Source organism: Schistocerca americana, chromosome 5 (genome assembly GCF_021461395.2).
Source record: "Schistocerca americana isolate TAMUIC-IGC-003095 chromosome 5, iqSchAmer2.1, whole genome shotgun sequence".
Classification (NCBI taxonomy): domain Eukaryota; kingdom Metazoa; phylum Arthropoda; class Insecta; order Orthoptera; family Acrididae; genus Schistocerca; species Schistocerca americana.
Window position 1 is genome coordinate 651,937,157 of NC_060123.1, and position 19,575 is coordinate 651,956,731.

General features: G+C 40.6%; 1 protein-coding gene across 4 annotated transcripts in view; it reads right to left on the minus strand.

Annotated features, from left to right (window-relative positions):
* LOC124616713 (RB1-inducible coiled-coil protein 1) overlaps positions 1 to 19,575 on the minus strand; it is a 314,373-nt gene that overhangs the window by 40,494 nt on the left and 254,304 nt on the right. For 3 of the 4 annotated variants that reach the window (XM_047145068.1, XM_047145070.1, XM_047145067.1), the window contains exons 15-17: positions 4,658 to 4,837; positions 2,766 to 2,911; positions 486 to 692 (exon numbers count right to left, since the gene is read on the minus strand). In XM_047145068.1, the coding sequence (XP_047001024.1) occupies positions 486 to 692; positions 2,766 to 2,911; positions 4,658 to 4,837 (533 nt within the window). The remainder of the gene's footprint in view (positions 1 to 485; positions 693 to 2,765; positions 2,912 to 4,657; positions 4,838 to 19,575) is intronic. The other variant, XM_047145069.1, reaches the window with a different exon arrangement.

The following is a 19,575-nucleotide window of genomic DNA, read 5'->3' on the forward strand; positions in this document are numbered from 1 at the left end:
AAAAAATATATGTCAAGAATGGTTAAATGTAAAAAAAAAAGTGTTTATCTGTAACTGTAATCGGTGATAACGGCAGTTACTAGCATGCCTCGCCCCAGGTCAACACCATTATTTACCGGTTCGCACCTAGTGAATTCAACTTTGGTTCAAAAGGAGCGAAACTGATAATTATGTAGTTTACATATGGAAATGAAATAAATAATAGGCCAAAGAAATTCATTTAAGAATCAAATAAAGCTTATTTTCCTTGAAATTGTCTCCTAAGCTATAGATGCGTTCTTGAATAGAATTAGTTAATTACTTGCATGTAAATAATTTATAATAAATGTGTGCCACTGCAGCGCAAGTAAAAGGTTCCCTGCCTAGAAACTTTGTGTGAAGGTGATCCATAGAACAATTATTAATATTCATCTGATGGATTGTCACAGCATATATTAACATGCATCTCACAATCTCTCTTTGCATACCTCTGTCAGAGTACTTACTGCATAACTGCAACAGATGTGCTCATGTCTGGGGCTGGTGGCTTCGACTCATTGATAAGATCTGAGAGAGCTGTTTCAGATAATGTTCTGCTCTTCCGGGCACGTTCTTTTGCTAGTTCCCTTTGCAGCAACACCTTTTCTGTTTCTAGTTGTTCCAGTTTATCCAACAGAGGTTTCGTAGCAGAATCAGTTTTTGATTCCAGGCTTCTGGGGAGAAAAACTGTGTGTTAGCAACATTTTTAATAAGTTTCAAAGAAGTCTTTTTATAGAAAGCTATAATACACAATTAATCAGTATAACCAAGAAGGGTAAGGTAATAAATTCACTGCTAAGAAAAAAAAATACAGTCAATTTCTGTATTGTGAAAAAATAATGAAACTGGATTCAACCATATAATTAATGATTAAATATTTGTAAGAACATGAAATACAGCTTACAGATGCAAGCGGCATTCTACATATCTAAACTTTGTGTCTAATTAAAACACAAATCACTTCCTGTATAATTAAAACATGAATCAACAAACAATCTACCTTTAATCTATGCTGTGAACACCCTTTAATGATTTCATTAAATCACAATTTATGACTGAATTTGTGATACATGTGAAAATTCTGGGACCAATGATAAGAAGTCAATTATGTTCACAATAAAGAGACACTTTGTGTATATTGCATACAGCATAAATTTTCATTCTGCTTTCATTTACCCAAGTTATTCACACTGCGGTATTCAGTACCTTAAAATCCCTTTTTCAGTTATCCATACAGTTATTCGGATTCATAAAAATCTGTACACATCAATTAATTCAAAATGACCAAGATTCCACTCAAAATGACAGTCAGCAGAGCAGTATAGATCTGTTAAGAAGAGACATATTTTACTAATGACATCCTTAGAGAATATGCTTTTTTTTTTAAGAGGGGGGGGGGGGGGGGGGAAATAGAAGAAGAAGAAAAATCTGTGAATGAGATTATTTTGGTTTGAATGATATACGAGGATTTTGGTTAATCAGTGTAACTATGTGAAACTCTGAAGATGGGAGTACATAATCTCAAAATTGGTAAGGTAATGTTAATATCTTGAAAAACAGCTGGATGAAATTTATCCAGCATAAAACTAACAAAAATACAGCTGAAAGGCCCATCAAATCAATCTGCAAAGAGAAGTTTACAAAATGTATGTGTATACGTTTTTGATGGTGAGTCTGAGTCTTAGATACTTGTCTTTCAGGCATAATCCCTCACAATTTTAGCCATCAAACTACATCACAGATTTACGACAATCTCCTGTGTGCCATTACTCATCTCTTCCATTCCCAAATGCTCATTTTTCAGTTCTGACGGAGGAGGACTGTTTTAGCTGCTGTGACTATCAGTGACCAAACATTTCAGCTTGAAGTGATTATAAAACTTCCATACTTTGTGGAACTTGCTTGTTGATTTACAGAGTTTCTGGACCTTACACTACTTTTTCTGTTGCTCTCTTTAATACTAAAGTACCAGGTTATTTGCAAACAACATATACTTAAAGCACTGCTGGGTGTCTAGCACTGGGCTATGCCCAAGAGATTCATAGTACTACAAACTGTCAGATTAGCTTATACAGCTCACAGTATTCACTATACTGTCCAATACAGCAACTAAATAGAATGTCTATATTTAACAACACTGAGATTCCATTCTGGCAGCCCTCGTTCTGGAAGACTATCTTTCTACTCCCTCTAAACAGTTTAAAGTGTTTCTCAACGGTGCTGAAAGAGGAGTTTGCAGTCTCCAGTCACTTTTACTTTTAAGGTCAATATTGTTCTCACTGACTGGAAACTACAGTCCACCTATGTGGAATACCTTGTACCCCAGGCTGCCTAATACAATGGACGACAGTGCAATAGATGGTCTAGAAACAATATGCCAAACACTATTGTGCTTCAACAATCACTGATCTTCTTGGCATGTTGTTCACTTCTAAGGTGGTTCACCAACATTCCTACCTATCCACAAAAACATTCTAAACATTGGCCTAATGGGGATCACAGAAGCATGCACAGAGCTTACAGCAGAAATGATGACTACGAGCAATGAGCATTTCTACAGCCTGACATCAGTTGGGGTGAGAAGGAAATAGTAATTAATGCAATGACATTATGCTGTTCACCGTAAGTTATAGTGCACAAAATGGTTAAGTTAATAACGTACATAATTTTTCAGTAATACTGTTAATGAAGAATAAAATGTGGATAAACAATAACTTATTATTGATAAAATGTGCATTTGTTTCCACCTGGCATCTGTATCTTCTGTAAGCCGCCGAACTGTCTCTTGAAGCCTCTGGCACTCTGCCACTAAAGATGCTTCCCTTGTTCTGAATTCATCAACCATTTGGTCTTTTTCCTGGACAACTTGTCTTACCACCTCATTGAAAGTTATCTGGAACAGTTAGCATTGATGTATTAATTCATACTTCATAGCTACTTAGTAATTTGTAAACTCATTTGTAATTTGTAAACTCATTCTTATCCACTACCATTGTTAATTGAGGATTTCATTTCACTACCAGTTACAGTCACATGATCACCTTCGGGTAGCCTGCTTTACAACAGACAAAATAATAAAATTTTGAAAGTACTATACTGTCAAGGAGCAAGTTGAATTTCGAGGTGGATACAGCACAATGGGCCATTACAGAGCCAAGAAACTACATATTATATGACGGTACCATCTTATACATTAGAGGTAATGCTAGTTGATGCGTATAAGAACTGTGAAGCTATGCAGAAAGTAAAGGTGACAGAAGATGGTGTTTCAACTGAACAATTAAGTCTGTAGGATTTTTTAAGAAACTTCCAAAATTTATTTACAGAATATCTTGGGGGGGGGGGGGGGGGGAGGGGGAAAGAAAAATCGGCCGAAACTGGCACAACGCGGACATTATTGTCCTTCACAAGAAAAGATGCATCCAAGACAAAAAAAACTATTGACCTTACATTAGTATTATCTACATAATTCAGGAGATATTCACCAGCATCACAAACTTTACAGAAAAAACCATTAGGTTTTAATCAGGCAAAGGAAAAAGATAAGTGGATAGAGCACACTGGACCATTAGAAAGTTCAGACAGAAATTACGAAAATAGAGCAATTAGTGTGGATTACTATTTTGCAGTGATTAATATATTTTGAGGAAGTTTTGACTCAAGTCACTACCTAATCTGTACTAAGCATTGATTTCAAATGTTACTGAATTACCCTTCAGCTTAGTAACACGTGCAATAAACGCCTTGTTTCTCAGAGCCCACAGTTTAGATTCCATTAGACATAATCAGGATAATTGGAAATTCAGTAATGAAGTAAGAGGCAAGAAAGGAGAGTCTATCATCGGAACTATTTTCAGCACTGGTAGGGGAATTTTTCAGATTCTTAAACTACATAAACGAAGAAGGAAAATGTGTTAATTGAATGTTCTCCAATTTGCAGACAACATTGCACTGTTTTCCTCTAGAACAGAGGAACTTCGACATCAAATGGAAGTTCAGACTTACGTGTAACGAGTGAAGTAGTGTACTTATCACAAAGGAAACCGTACAAATTGACAATTAAGTCATACACTCAGTTGGCGAGTTTTGTATTTATAGTACTGGAAGATGAGAAAATGCAGAGAGAACAGAAGAGTGAAAACGATTAGAGTGCTTTCCGAAAAAATTTAAGCAATTTTAAAACAAGGCTTCCAATGGATCTGAAACTGCTAGTGTACAATAAGTGCATATCCCAGTTCTGACAGATAGCAATGAGACACAGACTTCAAATTTGAAAATTGCTCAAAAACTGAAGAGTCCTCTGCAACAAATGGAGAAATGTATGTTGGAAATCACTAGGGATGCAAGTCGATTAGTTGAGCATGGAACAAACTGGAATGAAAAAGAAATAGTGGGGGATGGGACACAGCCAACTGAATGGGCAGTAGGCAAACCAAGAAAGATCTTTGTGGTATTCCTGAGAAAACCACCTAAAACATACAGGGACAGCTTGGATTAGCTGAAGTTTGCAAACAACAGGAGGTCTTTACGATGCTAGTTATTTAAACGTTATGTGGACCATAATGGCAACCTCTCGATGTGTGACAGAACACGAAAGGATGGTTATGGGAGGAACGTAAGAGTCTGGATCAATTGTTACCTGCTTCTTTGCCTCCTCATCTCTACGTGCCTTCTTGAGTTCCTCTTGTAGTTTTAGGTCCCATTGCTTTCTTTCAGTTTCTACAGCTGTTTTTACTGCACTTTCTTTCTCCACTAACAACTTCTCTCGTAGCTGATTCATCTGTTGCTCATGGTATGCCAGTTCTACGAGATCGGCACGCTGAAATAATTAAAAAGAAAATACAGGACTTTAATAGAGGACAAGAAGTAAATGTTTATGCTAATGTTTCTATTTACAGCTATGTTGTATTTTAAGTGACAAAAACAATTAAAGAAAGTGGAATGCCTCTTAGTAAGATGAAGAAAACATATCACATGTTGTTCAAGAATCATTGGAGATCAAGTGCAAGTATCTCCCTGGTGGCTGATTGTCACGATACTTGGAAAATGCGTTCAATCACTTCTGTGTACCATCAGACATAGGTAAGACAGGTAAAAGGCTTCGGTTCATCGTCAGGATACTTGGGAAATGCAGTCAATCACTTCTGCGTACCATCTTAGAATACCGTGTAAGTGTGCGGGACCATTAAACAAATAGCACTGAGGATATTGAATTTATACATAGAAGGGTAGCATGAATAGTCATAGGTTTGTTTGACTCATAGGAGAATGTCACAAAAATGTTGGAAAACTGGAAAACTCTTGAAGCCTGGCGTAAGTTTTCCCATTAAAAGCTACTTACAAAATTTCAAGAACCTGTAATAAGTTAAGAATCTACAGTTCTCTTTTATCCTCCTACACATCACTCCTGTAGCACAGTGAAGAAACCCTAAAATGCTGTTCCATGCTAAGTGTCCTTAGCTATGCACTTCATAGTAATTTTCAAAGTATGTAAATGGATCTGGGTCTGAACTAAGCTTCTGGATTTCTATACCTGTCTGTAACCTCCATTTTCACTAACAAACACCAAGGAACTTTACAAATGGCGTATCATTTAGTGCAAAACCATTAACAACTATTGCTGGTTACAAAAGATCATTTTTGTTTGCTTACAACTGTGTAACGAAAGTTTGAGAATTAGGACAGAAGACGTGCTGTAAACAAATTGTATAGCAAATTAACTGCTGTAATTTAAGCTGTGTCAGAGTTTGGACTTTTGATTGGAAAGCATGTGTCATCAAGAAAAATATAATTCTTGAACAGGTCTTTTCAAGTCATTCATGTGGGTTAGAAAGGGAGGGAACCCAGAACTTAAATTTGTGGGACTTCATGTTTCATAACACTCCACTCTAACTTAAATTTTATTCCTATGCTGCTGTTTGTCGGAGTGGCCCTTTGCTTTGTGTTTCACAGGAAGGATAACTATTACCAAACAGAAGGTCTGTCATCAGCGTTGTAATATTTTGATTTACTAAAATGAATTTTGTGGCCCACAATGTTTTACAAAACTTTGCTTGTGGGGTCAGATATAACTTCCCCCATACAAAATCCTTTACAAAAGGTGTACCTTGAGACAGTTAGTAAGTTCTGTTTCGAAGAAAATAATCCAGTACTCCACTGCATGCTGCTCTCTCCAAAATTTTTGAAACTGCTATAAGGATGATAATGGTTCAGTTATTACAGGGCATGCTGAAAAGTAATGCTCTTATCTTGACATCAGTTGCGTGTGCAATCTGCCTGCGCATACCTCCACAGCCGTTATTCACCTCTCTCATTTATGGCCCACGGTGCACCACAGTTGCCTCGACACCGTCTTCAGATAGCACCACTCTGACATGAAAGGTATACTTTAACCATGGCAGCATGCACACAGTTTACAAACTTGGCCACTTCGTAAATGCTTCCACCCCTGACCTGGAAGCCAATGACCAAATTCTTTTGGACATCAGATAAATTGCGCTGTCTCCGCATTACAATAACAACTGCAATGTTTTCCACATCCCCCAAACAAGTTTTATATACCATCCACTACTAATGCTGTCATCTGTGAGTTGCTATTGCACCTTGATAACAAATACAGGCAGTGGTCACATTAATGTGACAGGACTGTATAAAATGTTGCCCATTACCATCTAAATTGTAGGAAGGAAAAAAATAAAGAAATAAAGGAAGAAAACAAAATAATGGAAGGAAAAAAAATGGAAGGAAAAAAAAGGAAGGAAAAAAAATGGAAGGGGAAAAAAATGGAAGGGAAAAAAAATGGAAGGAAAAAAAAATGGAAGGAAAAAAAAATGGAAGGGAAAAAAAATGGAAGGAAAAAAAATGGAAGGAAAAAAATGGAAGGGGAAAAAAATGGAAGGGAAAAAAATGGAAGGGAAAAAAATGGAAGGGAAAAAAATGGAAGGAAAAAAATCTGAGGGCAAAGGTCATGATTTAGGCTCTGTTTCAGACCAGGTGAAATCATTAAAACACTGAAAAATAATTGAAGTTACAATGTCCATAGGCCACTGTGACCATTTCCAATGTGTATTGTGAACTGATATTTATTCATATCATAACACACACATGCTAATCATTTGATTAGAGTACAGGAGAAATGTCAAAAAATTGGGTAATAGAACTTCACTGATATAAAACTATGATTAGTATGGAAGAGCAGTGTTTTAAAATTAAGGCAAAATTTTTAAGAAATAGACAAATTTATGCAAGACTCATTATTAATTAAAACTTCGGGGCTGAATTGCCGTGGTCCATATATAAAACTACTTCTCCTTCCTGACGTTTCGTTGCCGGCTGCGGTCAACATCTTCTGAGGTGAGTCGGCGACTGGCTGCTAGCCGCTGGTGGGCCCACTTATATAGAGCGCTTAGATGGTGCCACCACTCGTCACGTGCTTTCGACTTTAAAACTACCTCTGGCTAGTGCCATCTCTCTTGATTACAGGTAATCGAATGTCACTTCGTTGGTACGAAGTCGAACGCCATATCTTGTCGAGTTTTAATCCTTCTTCTTTCCTATTAAAATTATTTCCGTGCTTGTAGATATCTATAGCTTCTCTATACGTGCGAGTATAATGATGTGAGGTCCTAGCTATCACGTTTGTCTCACTAAATTTTATTTCGTGATCACCATCTTTGAAAACGTGTTCCGCTACAGCTGATTTCTCAATCTGTCCCAATCTACAGTTCCTTTTGTGTTCCGTTAGGCTGGTATTAACACTCCTTTTAGTTGTTCCAACGTAAACCATGCCACAGCTACACGGAATTTTACACACACCTGGGGTAGCTAAGGGGTGTCAAGCGTCTTTCACCGATCTTAAAGTTTCACTAATTTTCTTGGTAGGTCGAAAGATTATCTCCACTTGAAACTTAGCCAAAACTTTACCAATACAGTCCATGATGTTATGAATAAATGGAAGAAAAACTTTTCTAGCCGACTGTTGTTGTTGTCGTGTATTTTCTCAGACACTTTTTTCCTAGGGTGGAGTGCTCGATCTATTTCCTTGTCAGTGTACCCATTTCTCTTGAAAGCTGTTCGCAAATGGCTTAATTCATCTTGCAAGTAAATGGGCTCACAGATGTTGTTAGCTCTGTCCACTAAAGTTTTTATGACTCCTCTCTTCTGCCTAGGATCATGATTCGAATTCTTACGTAGGTAACGATCGGTATGTGTGTCTTTCCTATATACCTTGTGCCCTAAAGTCCCATCTGCCCGTTTAATAACCAATACATCCAAAAAATTTAGTTGTCCATTACTCTCTTTCTCCATGGTGAATTGTATCCTTGGATTGAAACTGTTTATGTGCACCAAAAAATCACTCAGTTCCTCTTCAGCATGATTCCATATCACAAAGGTGTCATCCATGTATCGATACCATTTCAAAAGGGCTTTTTTTTGGCTGACTGCAACACCTGTTGTTCGAAAAATTCCATAAATAAATTAGCAATAGCAGGGCTTAGAGGGCTACCCATGACCACCCCATCAATTTGTTCATAGAACTCATTGTTATATTGAAAATAAGTCGAGGATAGACAACGTCGAAACAAAGCTATTATATCAGTAGGAAACATATCAGCTATGTAAGAAAGAGCTTCGTCAACAGGGACCATGGTGAACAGGGATACTACATCGAAACTGACAAGGATGTCACTTGGACTAACTGTGATCTCCCTCAGTTTTTCGATAAAATGCATGGAATTTTTAATATGAGTGTCAGTTTTACCTATATACGGTTGCAACAAAGAAGCAAGATATCTGATATTTCTTTGGCCAAGTTTCAAGTGGAGACAATCTTTCGACCTACCAAGAAAATTAGTGAAACTTTAAGATCGGTGAAAGACGCACGACACCCTTTAGCTACCCCAGGTGTGTATAAAATTCCGTGTAGCTGTGGCATGGTTTACATTGGAACAACTAAAAGGAGTGTTAATACCCGCCTAAAGGAACACAAAAGGAACTGTAGATTGGGACAGATTGAGAAATCAGCTGTAGCGGAACATGTTTTCAAAGATGGTGATCACGAAATAAAATTTAGTGAGACAAACGTGATAGCTAGGACCTCACATTATTATACTCGCATGTATAGAGAAGCTATAGATATCTACAAGCACGGAAATAATTTTAATAGGAAAGAAGAAGGATTAAAACTAGACAAGATATGGCAATCGGCTTTGTACCAATGAAGTGACAATCGATTACCTGTAATCGAGAGAGATGGCACTAGCCAGAGACAGTTTTAAAGTCGAAAGCACGTGACGAGTGGTGGCGCCACCTAAGCGCTCTGTGTAAGTGGGCCCACCAGCGCCTAGCAGCCAGTCGCTGACTCACCTCAGAAGATGTTGTCCACAGCCAGCAACGAAACGTCAGGAAGGAGAAGAAGTTTTATATATGGACCACGGCAATTCAGCCCCGAAGTTTTAATTAATGAAGACGCCGGCCGTGAAAGCTTGCATGCTATGATTACGCAAGATTGTTGATTTAACTATATCCTGCTCAAATAGTCAGTTCATCCTTCATGAAATCATCTTCCAATTAATAGCACACTGTAAAGTACCGTGTACCTTTATTTGAAGTCCATATAATCTCATACTTAGAATGTGCAAGTAGCTTTCCATAAGTACCAGAACACTTTTTTTTTCTCAGCCGATGTCAGTTGGAAAAAAAAAACATGGAATTTGTTGTGAGACATTGTGCAATATACTCACTTCAGCCCCTATAGTTTTCTGAAGTTGTCATAGGTGGCAGTGCTACACATAGCCTTCAACCTGGCATCTGTTATGGAGGTGTGTTGCAAGCAGAGAGCTGTCATTGACACTCTTTAGCACAAAACCGGAGCATTTCAGATATTTGTAAGTGCTTGCAGAACATCTGCTGAGACCTGGCAGTGAACAAAAGCTCAGTGAGTCATTGGGCAAGGCGTCTTATCATCGCAACAAATTCGCAGAAACCTGTCCAATCTCCCACTTGAGGTCTGGTCACGCAGCTGTGTCCCCTGCAACGTTGGAACGTGCGGACACACTCATTAGAGGTGACTGACACATCAGATTCAAATACCTCACTGCACAACTGCAGCCACACAAGTCTGCACACCCAACAGAAGCTACAATAATAATAATAATAATAATAATAATAATAATAAAACATTGGACTTTCTTTCTCATCCACCCTACAACCCAGATTTCGCACCTTCAGACTTCCATCTGCTTGGCCTAATGGAGGGCGCACTCCGCGGGAGCAGTACGTAGATGGTGGAGTGGTTAGTGATGCAGCAAGACATTGGCTACAACATCAACCAGTAGAGCGACACCATGCGAGCATACTGGCCTTCCCTGTAACGTGGCATAAGGCTGTCGCAATGAACAGAGATTATGTTGAAAAATGCATTTTTGTAGCCAAAACAGTGGAGAATAATATGGCATATTGGAACCATAAAAAAAAAAAAAAAAAAAAAAAAAAAAAAAAAAAAAAAAAAAACCTTGCTTTAAGAAAATAATTGAGTAGCATTACCTACTGATCGCCCCTCGTATATAGAACGGCATAGACAATGCTCATCTTTATGTTCAGAAATAAGGACACTTTATTTATATGAGAAACTGTCAAATGAAAATGAAACAGATGGAAAAAGTAAGTGAACTGTTTATTACTCCAAAGACAACTGCAATCACGTAATACATTTATCTCACTGAAAGAAAATACAGTCAATTTCTTCATGGAAAAATGTTCGCAGTTGGTTAAGGAACCATGATCTTATTGCAGTGTCCACTTCTTCATCCAAACCGAATCAACAGCCACAAATGTCTTCTTCAGGACACCAAAAATACAGAAATCCATTGAGAAAGACTGGGACTGTATGGAGAATGGTTAAGGACAGGCGGAGTCACATGTTGCCAAGGTTATTTCGATTATGCTGCAGAAACTTTGCTGGGAAGCCTTGTGGCTTAAGGTATAAGGATTGTGATCGTGAACACACTGTACTTCTCTTCTCTCTAGCAGAGAATGAAAGCTGATACAGAAGTTAATTATTATTACTTTAAATAAAATCAGTTTTATTGTGGAAAAAAGAAAGAAATGATCAGCATTATGTGCCTATATAATCTGAAGACGAGCGTTTGTCTTGACAAACTTAGTTTTTGTGTGGTTTTCCTCTCAAAAAATATTACCTTTCTCTTAGTAAATGTGAAGAAGAGAGTGTGACAAAGTGTTATACAACTGATGACACTATCTCTCAGGTTTTCTTGCGAACTACAAAATATATCTCATTATAACTCATGTGAGAGGTGATTGCAAAAATCACACAATGTTACTGTACGTACACTTACGCACTGTACATATGTAATGCATCAAAATAAAAAGTTTTCAAGTAAGTCTTCATAAAAGCACGATTTTCCATTGTATTCCACTGTATAGTGGGCAGGGTATATGTGCATGCAGGAATACAGCTATAGAAAGAGGGGGGGGGGGGGGGGGGGGGGCAGTCTACGCACAAGGACATGTGCATGTAAATACACATAAGGCATGGTTTGAGTCGTCCCAAAATCAGAGGATGTGCAGAACAATGGAGCCATAATAAGTGATTAAAATTTCAGAGATGACATGCATGAAGGTCCAGCAGCACCCCTTTTTTGTGTGACCAGACAGGGCAGTGTTGCGCTTTGTTCAGTTGGAGGAGAACTCTGTCGACATCACAGGTCGCAATATCAACACACGAGCGTGTTCAAACAGAGTAAAATGATTTGGTCCCCAGGAAACGAGTTTGTCACACCACAACATAGGTACAGGGTACACTGCTAAGCCAGTGAAGCGAGTGTGGAACCAGTAAAAAGGAGAGGGTTGTACATGGCGACGAATGGGTACTGGACCAAACAATGCGATCACAGATCTGAATGACCCCATCCTGTCCACACGGTTGTTACGGACAGAACAGCTTCATACACGGTGTATACTCAGCTCTGAAGCACTGCCATGGATGTGGACATGTCGGCATCAATAGTTCGATGGTGTCTACTGAGGACCCAACTGGTGGCACACAAGTCATTATGTCAGCTTCTATTTGCCAGAAACCACAAACACTTCAGATTATTTCAGGCAACTGAACGTTGTCATTGGTGTGATGTGTGGAAAAATATAGTATTTTTGGATGAGTCCCACTTAAATTTATCCTACAATTATGGCTACAGGAATGAATGGAATAATACCGCCAGTTACAACTTAAAAAACTCACAACCTCTGTATTTAAGGCAACCTGAACAGCAATTGCTGCACCAGGGAGGTTTTAGAGGCAGAGGCATTGCTCCTCTGGCAGGCAGATCCCCATGCCGATTTCAGAAAGGCAATGCCTGGTCACAAGATGAGGTACGTGCAAGCCTCCTTCAAAGAACAATGGGTACAACAGCTTCCCCGTCCTGCACATTGCCTGATGAGACTCCCATTTATCACATCTGGGGTACAGTCAGTCGGCAACTTTAATGTTCTTGTCCTCCTGCAACCACTCCCCATGCATTGTGGATGCACTAACAAACCGCCTAGCAGTTGGTTCCACAGTAGCACGTCCAGGCACTCTTTGATTATGAGCCACGACAATCATATGTATAGAATCACATACCTAATCTGTCGAATAAATTTCATTGCAATCATGTCTCCTCCTTTGTCGCAATTGTAACAAACAGTAATGTATATTTTGAAACAAAAACACAAAAACATGCAGCCTGCATAGATGATCAGACACTTTTTACCTAAGTAGATAGGCGCATGTGCTGACTGCCAAAGGGGGGATACAAATTCTTAAAAATTCTTTACCACATTTTCCTTTACACAAAATCACACACAATATGACAACCTATAACAACTTGCAAAGAATTGTTTTTAAAAATTGCTAAAAACATTTATGTATAAATTATGTGTTAGAATTTTGCACATGATTTTACAGTTTTTTAAATCTGTAGAATATCGACTGGGCTTGTATGTTATGGCAATAATTAAAGCATATGTAATTATATGGAATAGTACATCCATTCCTTAATCTAAAGTGAGATAATATCCATTCATACTACCATTGCACCATCTGATGTATTCCAGTATCATCAACAATGTTGACAAAGGAATCTGTCAAATGTAATGTGGTGATGAATGTGAAAACTTGCAATCAGCACAATAAGGTGTGTACGTACACATGGCTATTATTTTAAAATTGATATGCTAACTTCTAGTATAGCTCGTAATATATTTTCAAAAACAAGTGAGTCATGAGTGCCCAAGTCGTAACCTTAGAACACCAATAAGTAGAAGAAATTAAAAGCGACTATACGTTAAGCCCAATCAACAGAAGGACGTCTCCTTGGAGAGAGGTCCACAAAATGTGCCGTACAGACAGCAGAGTTCCTCAACCAAAGACTACATGTCCTTTGCCATATTGCTGCTATGGATAAAGAGTAAAATGCAGTCAACAGCCCACGTATCGTTTGCTGAAACAGTCGATAACACATACACTGGTATGAAACCAGTTTGAAAAAGGGCATTTGGTCAGGAAATGGCAAACCGTCAAAGGTTAGTGACAACGAGGACAAAGTGGTGGGGATCACCACTTAATAAATGGCGATGACTAGAACGACAGTGCCCAACACACAACCTAGCTAAAATGGTCTCCTTCAATGAGAGGAGGTTGGCCATGCCGATGGGACCCTGGAACTTGTTCCCATGAAGGAAAGACCGGTGGTAATGATAAAGTGACACTATCTGTTAACAGATGGCAACACTAAGATCATCTTAAGGAATGGAACCTATTTCAGCCTTGGCAGCAGCCTCAACAGCTGCATTTCCCATCAGATTGACATGACCAGGAACCCAGATGAACATCACAGTGGCTCCCTCAACAGCAAGCAAGTGGAAGCTTTCTTGGACCAGTTTCAATTAGGATGGACTGTGTATAGCACACAGAGGCTACGAAGGACAGCGAGTGAATTGGAGCATATGACACAATTAAAAAGCCTGAGTCACCTGATGTACTGGGTGGCCTGATAGATAGCGAAGAGCTCTGCTATATAAATCGAGCAGTATTCTGGAAGCTGATACTGAAAATGTTTGTTGTCAATGACAAAGGCACACACAACACAATGGTTGGTCTTATAGCCATCAGCGTACATGAAGGTACTATCGCTAAGTCATGTAGCGAAGGTCCAAAAACTTAGAGATAGATTCAATCTGGAGTAGTGTCCTTGGGAAGTGAATGAAGTCCAAGATAAACACAGGCCGCTGCACAAAGCCTAGGTGGTAAAATGGCAGGTAGTGTGAAGTTAAACTGCCGGAGCAGTAGCCAAAAGTGAACTCCCAGAGGTAACAGAGAAGAAGGGTGCATCTCATACTAGCAGTCAAGGAAGTCATCTAAGAAAGGGGCATAGGACGGGTGGCCGGTCATGGCAGAGAAACAGCATGCGCATCCACTGAGGAGGATATCCACTGGTGTGACATTGGCAGTTCAGCACCTTCTGCATAGACTCCCAACCGGGCTACTGTAACAGGCGACAGTGGCCAAACATATTCCACGATGGTGGATTCTGTTCAGATGGTGCAAGCTGGACGAACGTGCAGAGGAATAAACAAAACACTCATACTCTACTTTCCAATGGACATGGAATGGTCCGATCCGCTCCCCAGGAAGGACACGTAGGACGCTGAGGGCCGGGTACAGCTTGTGGTCGGGTATAACACATGGGAGGACCAAAGAAGTTTCCTATCAAGCACGAGCCCCAGGCATTTTGCAGTTTCAGCAAATGGAAGAGCAACAGGCCCAAGATGTAAAGGTGTAAGAAACCCACTGAGCCACCAGCAAATCATACAAATGGCTTTATTAGTGGAAAAGTGATAGCCACTGTTGATGCTCCACAAAAGAAGAAGATTGAGACATCGCTGAACACGTCACTCAAGGAGCCAAGTCCATGGAGAATTACAATAGATCGGAAATTCCTTGACGAAAACTGAGCCAGAGATGCCTGGCAGGAGACAGTCAGTAATAGAGTTAATGGCTGTAACAAGTAGGACGACACTCAGGATGGAGCCCTGAGGCACCTGGTCTCCTGGATAAAGGTGTCCGACAAGGCCATACCTTGAAAACTCAATCTTTTAAAAATTCCTGAAGGAAATGAGCCAGGCCATCTTGGAAACCCCACATGTATAGAGTACGGAGACACCAGTCTTCCACCAGGTGTCGTAGGCTTTCCCTAGATCAAAAAACACGGCCATTGTCTGGTATTTCCACAGAAAACTGTTCAAGATATGGGTTGACAAAGTGACAAGATGGTCAACTGCAGAATGCCGCATACAAAATCCACATCATACAGTGGTTAGTAGATTGCAAAACTCAAGCCAGTGTACCAGCTGGCCATGAAGTTTACATTCCATCACCTTGCAGACACTTCTGGAGAAAGAAATGGGGTGGTAGCTAGAAGGAAGGTGTTTGTTCTTATCGGGCTTAGGTATGGATATGACAGCAGCTTGACACCAGCGTCTAGGAAACGTGCCATCTGTTCGGATGCAATTGTACATACAAAGGAGAAAGTGCTTGCCTGCAACAGGAAGGTACTGCAACATCTGAATGTTAACATCGTCCAGCCCTAGGGTGGAAGATTGGGATGAGGCGATAGAGTGGTCAGCTCCCTTATAGTAAAGGCAGGATTGTAGCAATCACCATTCTGAGAGGATAGTATCACCCAACATGCCTCAACTCGTTTCTGAGGGAGGAAGGCAGAATGACAATGGGTGGCATTCAAAATCTCCACAAAATAGCAGCCTAAGGTGTTGGAGATAGCAACAGGGTACACAATGATAGGTTCTGGATGGTATACAAGTTCGATTGTACAAAGAGTAGTCTACAGCACTGGCCCCTCACCTAGCTTGCATTTACGTGAATCTCCCATCCAGCACGTCCCAAGTGACTGGAAAAAAAATGCAGGTGACTCCAGTATATAAGAAAGGTAAAAGAAAGGAAAGGAAAATTACAGACCAATATCCCTAACTTCTGTTTGCTGCAGAATTCTTGAACACATTCTCAGTACGAATACAATAAACTTACTTGAGGCTAAGCAGCCTATGTACACGAATCAGCATGGTTTTAGAAAGCATCACTCATCCAAAACTCAGCTTGTCCTTTTATCACATGATATACTGAGAACAATAGATGAAGGGCAACTGGCAGATTCCATATTTCTACATTTCCAGAAACCATCTGATGCCGTGTTCCATTGCAGGCTGTTAACGAAGGCACGGGCATATGGAGTAAGTTCAGACATAAGTGAGTGGCTCCAAGACTTCTTAAATAACAGAACTCAGTACATTGTCCTCGACAGCGAGTATTCATCAGAGACAAAAGTATCATCAGGAATGTCCCAGGGAAGTGTGATAGGACTGCTGCTGTTCTCTATATACATAAATGATTTGGAGGACAGGGTGTGCAGCAGTCTATGGTTGTTCGCTGATGATGCAGTGACGTACGTTAAGGTGTCGAAGTTGGGTGACTGTAGGAAGATAACAAGACGACTTAGACAAAATTTCCAGTTGATGTGATAAATGGTAGCTAACCCTAAAGTGGAAAAATTAAAGTTAGTGTGGATGAGTAAGAAGATCAAACCTGTACTGTTCGGATACAGTATTACTAGTGTTCTCCTTGACACACTCAAGTCAAAGTATCTGAGCATAACGGTGCAAGGCAACATGAGGTGTAACAAGCATGTGAAAACTGTGGTACAGAAGGCAAATAGTTGACCGGTTTACTTGGTGAATTTTAGGAAAGAGTGGTTCACCTGTAATGGAGATGGCATATAGGACCCTGGTGAGACCTATTCTTGAATACTGCTAGAGTGTTTGGGATCAGTACCATGTCAGATTGAAGGAAGACTTCAAAGCAATTCAGAGGGGTGCTGCTAGATTTGTTACTGGTAGGTTCGAACGTAACTTAAGTGATACGGAAATGCTTCAGGAACTCAAATGGGAGTCCCTTGAGGAAAGGCAGCATTCTTTCCGGAAAACACTACTGAGAAAATTTAGAGACCTGGTATTTGAAGCTAACTGCTGAATGATTCTGCTCCCACTCATACATTGCGTGTAAGGACCACAAAGATAAGAGATGAGAAATCAGGGCTCATATGGAGACATAACAACAGTAGTTTTTCCCTTGCTTTATTTGTGAGTGGCATAGCACGGGAAATTACAAGTACTGGTACAGGGTACCATCTGCCACACACGTTACAGTGTGGAGTATATGTAGATGACAGCACCTGCTACAGTCAGGCCGGAAATTGGGAAATAAACGTTGGTCCCAGAGAGTCAACAGTCGTTACACCGTACAACTGAAGAGGGAGCGAAACTGTTAAAAGAAGTAATAAAGGAAATCCAGCTTGCTTTTCTGCTATCCCAAAGAATGTGACAACTGCGCATGCAACTGTTTATAACAATGGAGTTCACCATCATAGAATGATGGTTAAAAACGCAGGAAGCATGGCTCCCCACGTGAATCACATCACAGAATGATTCAGTCCACAAGGGGCCTGGGACACTGTATAATAATGAAAAGGTGCAAGACATGGAATATTCTGTGGAGGTAAGGATACACTCATAAGGCACTCCATCTGGTCATCACAACTGGGCAAATGATGTTTGTCAAAGGTTGCCAGGAAGGAGCAAAGCCTCCGGTTGGGCTTAAAAAGCTGCCAATTAGGTTTACACTCAGATGGGATAGGTGTCAGCAAGCGGATAGCATACATGACATGGTCGCTCGATTTCGTTTCAGAGAGAATGGACCACTCGAGATGACAGGTATGCTGGGCTGGGCAGAACGAGATGTCCAAATGGGAATAGGTGTGCAGGGAGTATGAAAGGAACATGGATGCTCCAGTTTTCAGACAGATTAGGTTGAGTTGATTGAGAATGTCAGCCGCAAGGGAACCTACCAGACAGTTTCTCGAAGTGCCCCAAAGCGGGTGGTGCATTAAAGTCATCGAGCGGCAAAACGGGGTAAGGGATCTGACCAATAAGCTGGAGTTAAGCCTACCCTAGTGACAGCTAATGAGGAAGGGATGTAGACATTACAAAGAGAAAAGGTAAAATGATAAATGAAAGTGAGGAGCACAACAGCTTGCAACTGGGTGTTCAATGAGGTGGTTTGGCTATGGACGTCATCCTGAATGAGCGACATAAATCCCCCATGATATGGAAGGCAGTCCTCAGGGGGAAGGATGAGACGGATCAGAAGGAAATGCGAAAGGTCAAAGCGGTCACGAAGGTGGGACTTAATTTCTTGGAGGCAGAATGCAACTGGATGGTGCAATTCCAAGAGCAGTCATAATTCCTCCTCATTTGATCTAACGCCACGAACATTCCATTTGAGGAGACTCATAAAGGAACTGGGGAGGAGAAACAAACGAAGGACAGTCACCTCGGCAGATGCAGACTGCCAGCCTTCGAAGATTATGCTGCTATAGGGCACAGAGGCTGGAGGATCCTGTTCCATGAAACCTATGGATGCATCGACATTCTCTGTGGGTGGATCCCAGGGCAGAAAAACAGTAGGCGGTGCACACCAGTGAAATGGAGTTTGGCGGGGTGAGGGTATCATATGGCAACACCATTGAAGATGACATCGAAATTGGGGAAGGAGAAGGTTGCTTGTGGTTCGATTTGTTACAGCCCTTACGGTTGGCATACGAAGACTAAGACAGTTGCTGGCTGCATGGACATAAAAAGTCTTTGCTGGAATATTCCTTTTATCCTTTCCGGTCCGCCGGTTATGTAGCACATGAATTCACCAACAGGGGTAAAGATCTGGTGGCTTGTTGCACAGCTGTACGAAAAGGAGACGGGAATGCTATGGTGATACTGAGTGATCTCAGCATTGCAATACTGAAAAGGAGGTCGCAGGTCTGCGTGGCTATGTCCTTTCTGGAGCATGGCATAGCAAGAACACTGCTGTATGTGCCAGATGATAAAATGCAAGGCTTTCAACTAGCCGACAACTCGAGTGACAGGGTAGGGTACTGTTTCCTTCATCTGGATCTCCTGGACAGCCTGCTCATCAATACAACGGATAATCACGGATGAGGTGGCTTGGTAGCCATTATAATTGATACAGCAGGGAGAAGGAGGCGGGCAACTGCCCTCATGAGCATCTCTACCACTCCTTTGGCCATGTTTTGGCAGGACATGCGAATGTGGTTATAACATTGACACTGGTGGCAATGCATAGGGTTTGGAATGTATGTTCAGTCTGGAACCGGTTGCAGGTTCGAATCCTGCCTCGGGCATGGATTTGTGTGATGTCCTTGGGTTACTTAGATTTAAGTAGTTCTAAGTTCTAGGGGACTGATGACATCAGATGTAAAGTCCCATAGTGCCCAGAGTCATTTTGGAATGTATGGTTGGACAGTGATGACTTTATAGCCTGCCTTAATCTTTGATGGGAGCACACTTCTCGATCAACTGTGATGAGAGAGAGAGAGAGAGAGAGAGAGAGAGAGAGAGAGAGAGAGAGAGAGA